This window comes from Mya arenaria, chromosome 10 (assembly GCF_026914265.1).
Source record: "Mya arenaria isolate MELC-2E11 chromosome 10, ASM2691426v1".
Lineage (NCBI taxonomy): Eukaryota > Metazoa > Mollusca > Bivalvia > Myida > Myidae > Mya > Mya arenaria.
This window is the reverse complement of record NC_069131.1, coordinates 35595518-35601405: the sequence shown is the minus strand read 5'-3', so window position 1 is coordinate 35601405 and position 5888 is coordinate 35595518. Positions and strand designations below refer to the sequence as shown.

At 37.6% G+C, this 5888-nt stretch overlaps 1 protein-coding gene across 1 annotated transcript; it reads left to right on the top strand.

Moving 5' to 3' along the window:
* The first annotated feature begins 1432 nt into the window (after positions 1–1432).
* On the top strand, positions 1433–4205 carry LOC128204643 (uncharacterized). The gene is made up of 3 exons (XM_052906044.1): positions 1433–1484; positions 2634–2780; positions 4006–4205. Exons 1-3 carry the CDS (start codon positions 1433–1435, stop codon positions 4143–4145), a joined length of 339 nt encoding a protein of 112 aa, XP_052762004.1. The 3' UTR covers positions 4146–4205.
* The last annotated feature ends 1683 nt before the right edge of the window (positions 4206–5888 follow it).

The window sequence follows — 5888 nt, the reverse complement described above, 5'->3', positions numbered from 1 at the left end:
GCATATAGGCAGCTACGCGCCTGGATTTTTTTGGTTATCAGAGCACGACTAAACGGTAAAATGTGAATCTGTCCTATGAGTTCCTTCGCGTAGCCATGATCATTTAATCGTGTGTAATGAGAGTGTTTTAAACTGACTGAACATGTACGCAGAATTTGTTCCACAATAGGTCAAGCGTTCCTGTGAATTGAAGTTGCATGATCTACTATCACGGTTTACGCTTATTATAACTGATACGACTTCTGTGTGCCTAATAGAGTTTCGTTGATAGTAGTTTAAGTGCATGCTATTCTATTAATGGCATCAATATTTCGCAATGTGTGACTGACCTCCCAAGGTATCTGAGGTATAAAAATATTCAAAATGTTTTCGTTTTATCGCGCCATTGGCCTTAAAGCTGCACAATCACAGATTTGCCGTTTGGACTACTATTTTATTTTTTTGTCTTGGAACTAGCCAACTTTTGCGTAAATATCTGAAAACCAATCATATAACACTGCTGACTAAAAATCAGATCGCGCTAAAAGCGTTTCTTACGCTTTTAAAAAATGCATGAAACATCAATATTTAACGTACATATGAAAAAGAGCGATCTGATTTTCGTCAGCAGTCTTATATCACTGGTTTCCATGCATTTCCGCAGAAATTGGCCTGCTATAAGACAAAAAAAATTGTCAAAACGTTCGATCTGTGAGAGTGCAGTTTTAAGGTTAGATCTTATATCCTGGTATCTTTGGAAGAGAAGATATTACTGATTACTAATATGTAGAATAAAAACCGAAAACGCATAATAGAGTAAATTATTGTATATTGAGTTTTATGTTCTTTATTTCGACTGAAATCAAACGTGAATTGATTTGAATTGAATGGTTAATCCAACTTTCATGGCCAAAATACCTTATGTGTGATATTGTTTTCGGTGTATGCTTTACATATTCTTCCTCGTACCAAACCAGGGGAGAACAAGGAATAGACGTTAGAGGGGGCATAACTTAGGGACGCAACATTTTGACATGCGACCCTCCATCAGAACTGAAATTAATATGGTTTAAAGTGTTAGCAGTGGGATGTGGGTACATATTTTATTGGTTCTTTTCCCCTCCGATATTCACATAAAAAGTAAACTTGGATTTTTTCATTTATTATTTTAATTTTTTTTTTTATTTTTTTTTTTTTTTTATTTTTATTTTTATTTTTTTTTTTTTTTTTGTGCGAGGTGGGGGTGGGGTGAATACGCCGGTTGAAGCTCCATTGAAAGCAAACCTTTCAAATGATGCAAACTAATATTTGATCTGACACCAAAAATTGTAATTATTTTACATCAGATACCTTAATGAGGACAGTTACCAGATTTGGCGAGTTGTGCGCTATCAGACATCCATAAAAGAACGAGTCACACCGACATTGCGTTCAGTTTGGGCGATATCTTACCATGGACAGCGTTACTCTTTCTCTCCTTGTTTTCAGCTGTGTTGCAGCGGCAGGTTAGTGATTATCTTAGTGACTGTATTTGTTTCGTAATGATGTTAAAACATTTTTTTTTTGTAAAATCCCACCCCCTCTCTCTCTCCCTCTCCCTATCTCCCTCTCTTTCTCTCTCGCTTACACGCACGCACGCACGCACGCACGCACCCACCCACACACACACACACACACACACACACACACACACACTCTCCCTATCATTAGTAGTTCGTATTTTTCAATAATAGTATTAATTAATTAGGGTTTAACATACAGTTTGTATTACTAAGTTTAAACGGATTTCCAATGAAGTGAATTATTGAATACATAATTCATATTCCTATGAGTAAAGTCATAAAGTTTAACTGCTTAATGGAAACAAAACTACGCGATCCACTGAAAACGTTATTAGATGTAAAGATATCTACCATTTACACCCGGCCGAGGTGTTCCGAATGACGAGCGTTGGTGTTCGCTTCGCCACGCTCTTGTTTAGAAATTATAGCCCCAATTTTTCGAACAATCTTAAATCCCTTAAAAAATTCTCAAGCTTAGCACACTATTTTTGCTTTGGTATAATCTGTGTTAAATTTAAATTCTTAAGTGCTCTTGAACTATAAATGAAACTTTCTTTACGATTATATTGATAAACTCATTTTCACTTAGTCAATTCATGATTCAAGTTTAAGTGAGGAATTCATTAAAAAATGGCTAAATGAAATATGCTTGTAACGTTTTACAATTTGCAAGAAAATGGGGCTTGGTCTTCTTCAAAATCAGTCTGACAGCAGTGGCGGATCCAGGATTTGACAGTAGAGGGGACGAAATTTAGGGGCGGAAGCGTTTGAGTTGCGCCCCTTTAAATAGTTTAAAATGTTGTAAGATTAAACAAAAAATAACACTTTCTAGTCCGAAATGGTGCAATTCATGCGTATAATATTACTTTTTTCTCCTATATTATAATACAAAGTAAACTTGGACGATGTAAGAGGGGGCTCGCGAAGGGTGCCCCCCACCATAGAGCCGCCAGTGGATAGTACAGATCGAGTATTTTTTGGTAAAAAGTACATGAAAATGAAATAATACAGTGTATGATGGTATGATTTTTATTGTCTATACACTTATAAATGTATGTATACCCGTGTTCAAATATGTTTTAACACCTTCAGTTCTTGGCGAAATCTGCACGACAAACGACAATTGCGTTGCATCAACGATTTGTGCTTCGGGTTCGACAGTGATTTGTCAGCACCCTGATGGGCCGGGTGTCGTTACAGATGGCGGCCTCTGCACGTGCAGCGGGGGAGGAGCATATGGTAAGGCTTCACAGTTGCGTTGCATTATGGGAGTTTGAGAACTAAAACAAATACTGGTTCGGGTACCCCGTCCCCTAACCTTTCAAGTGTCCGCCTACCTACCCTACCTGTTCCTGGGTAAGATGCAACCCTAATCGCCCCCTTTTTATGGCCTTGTTTCAAAATCATTGTTAGTGTTCGTATACCAGGTGACAACAAACGTCTTATATGATATGTCGGAATGCAACATTTCGTTTAAAATAAATACTTAAAACAGAGATAACTTTTCTTTTTTCTACACCATTTTAAATGAAACAAAGTGCAGTCTATGCGGATTAAAGAGCCCCGCCTTCGTTTTATTACCGGAGTTTGATTAGGTGATTAGTTTCTTCAACCACTTCGACAAAACTGTTTCAAAAATAATGTGCTTTATCAAATTGCGGTTTTGTATAAAGGTTTGTCGAAGAAACTAAACTCTCATTTAAACTCTGGTAAAATATAGAAGGCGGAGCGCTGTTGGTGACGTAGACTGCGCCATGTTTCATTTCAATTGGTGATCAGATAGTAAAGTTATCTTTGTTTAAAGTCTTAATTTAAAGCTTTTGCATTCTGACGTAGCATATATGACGCAATTTATACACACACCGATTTTGTAGCTCTAGATCAGTGTGTGTATACCACGTTACAGAAAACGTCATAAATGCTCCGTCGGAAGGCAATATTTTACTTTGAATGAAGACTTTAAACAAAGATAACTAAACCATTTCTTCACCATATTGAATGAAATCTAGCGCAGTCTTTGTAGCTTAAAGTCAGTCCCACATTCGGTCTTTTACCAGAGTTTAATTAAGAGTTTAGTTTCTCAAAACACGTTTACACAACTTTTCACAAAGCCGCCGTCTGAAGGAGCACAGTCAAAACAGGTTTGTCGAAGTTATTGAGAAAACTAATCACCAATTTTTTTTCGAACTACTTCGACTGATGTACCGACATACCTCCGAGGTTGTTTTCGATGGAAAATGGCCGAGGAGTTCCGAATGTTCCAGCAAGCTTCGGAATAGTTTGATCTGTTGCAAAGTAGCCGAGGGGTTCCGATTGCATGTTTTAACGCCGTACGATGACCTACTTATGAACAACGCCTGTATTTTCCAGTTTAGATGAGCGTAGGAATTAAAATTACCACAAGAGAAATGGCATGTGATGTGTTATAACACATTTTACTTATACTGACATCTGTTTATTCCAGTATGCGTACTCGCGAACGAGTGTTATGCGGCTACCGGTAATGCCCCAAACCTTAACTGTGAGGACAACAGACGACATTGCTACGATCAACAGTGCATCTGCTCCCGATGGCCGGGTTTCGGGAAACGTGCGCTTGAATGAAACTCATTTACCTGTATGCATTTGATGATAATAAACGCAAATTAAGAGGTGAATGCAAAATCGTTCTTAGTGATGTTAAAAGAAGAAAACCCTACCCCCATATCGTTTTCAACATAGGCCATTATGACAAATTAAACCATCTCGAAAGTGGCTACTTATTGTTACATGCCTTATTTCTTTTAATTAACACATGACAATGATCAAAAGCATGGGTATACCATCTCAGACCTTTGGTAAACTTCCATATTTAAAGGCTTTGAAGCTGAATGATTTGAGATTTAAAACAGACAGGCTAAGCATGCTCGATCTACTCGATCTACTTTTTTTTGTTTACATTTTCACATCATTGTCTGCGAGCAAACATTGGACATGGTCATTTTACCGAAAACACAGTGGTAAAGATCAACTTTTTAATAAGTCTGACAAAATTATTAGTTGTATGTAACCTTCATTGTTTGTTGCTCCCCTTTTTTTATAACTCTGATACAGTTTATACACAGCGATATTTCAGAATGACTTGTACAACATAGAGTTGTTTTCATTAGCCTCTTTCGTTAGAATCGGATAGCAGAAATGTGAATAACATTCTTAAAACAGCAATTAAACTGCGTTTACGTTTATCCAATCGTCTCATTGATTGATTTCATCATAGTTTTAGACGCTTATAAGAAAGTGAGATCTTGTCGGACAGTCTATTTTTAAATTTGTAAAAGGGAATGCAATTTGATAAAGTTATCTTTATGAAAATAAGGAGGAAAGTTTAGTAGTGTTTTTAGTCATGAAAATAACATTTCATAAAGCTTTTCCAGTCGATATATTTAATCAAGGTCTAGTAGCCATTTGAAATATATAATTTAACAAAATTTATCAGTTTGTAAACCGGAAGTTAAAAGGTGATATCCCTAAGATAGTGTACAAATTGGCACGCAGGGGCGTAGCTAGGAAAAAAATACTTGCATGCCCGATGGTTCTTGGTGAGTTTGGTGATACCCCCCCCCCCCAGATTTCTTACTAAATTAGAAGCAAAATGGTGCAATTTGGAAGCATTCCTGGAGCAAAACAAAAGACACAATTACATCCATCCATCCCAGACCTACAAGGCTTATATGTAGCTGCACCACTGGCTCGTCCTTAGTCAATATAAAGCGAGATTTTACTGTGAGTACTTATTGGCGGATCCGTGGTCAAGTGGTAACACACTTGACAGTCAACCAAGGGGTCGCAGGTTCGATTTCCCGACGCACCATTAAACAAATACTAATCATCTTCAGGGAGGGTCATCATTAGGGGGCCCCGTTTGACAGTGATATACACTTGTGCACGTTAAACAACTAAGGTAGCTCTAACCGGGTTACATTCTGGCTGTGCACTATGATCCAAAAAAAAAATAATATCATTGACAGTCTTTTCGGAGCACTCGCCGAATGGGTAAATGCCCGTGTGCGAATATAAATAAGCTTACACACCATGAGTTACTGTAGTTGAAATTTTAAAGTTAAATTGGAAGTCTGGTGGAATGGAGAAGGATCGAGTTAGAGTGTTTTGTGGAGATGTCTACACGAGGTCTGATGGCTCAATATGGTTACAGCAAACTTGGTATTCAGGAATCTTCTCTCAGTCAATGCGAAAGTGCAATGGTCCTTCGATGACACGTGTTACTGAAGCAACCACCTGGTATTTAGGTCGTGTAATAAATATATCTGTAAACTGATTGGTTGTCACAATCCGTGGAACACACTGATA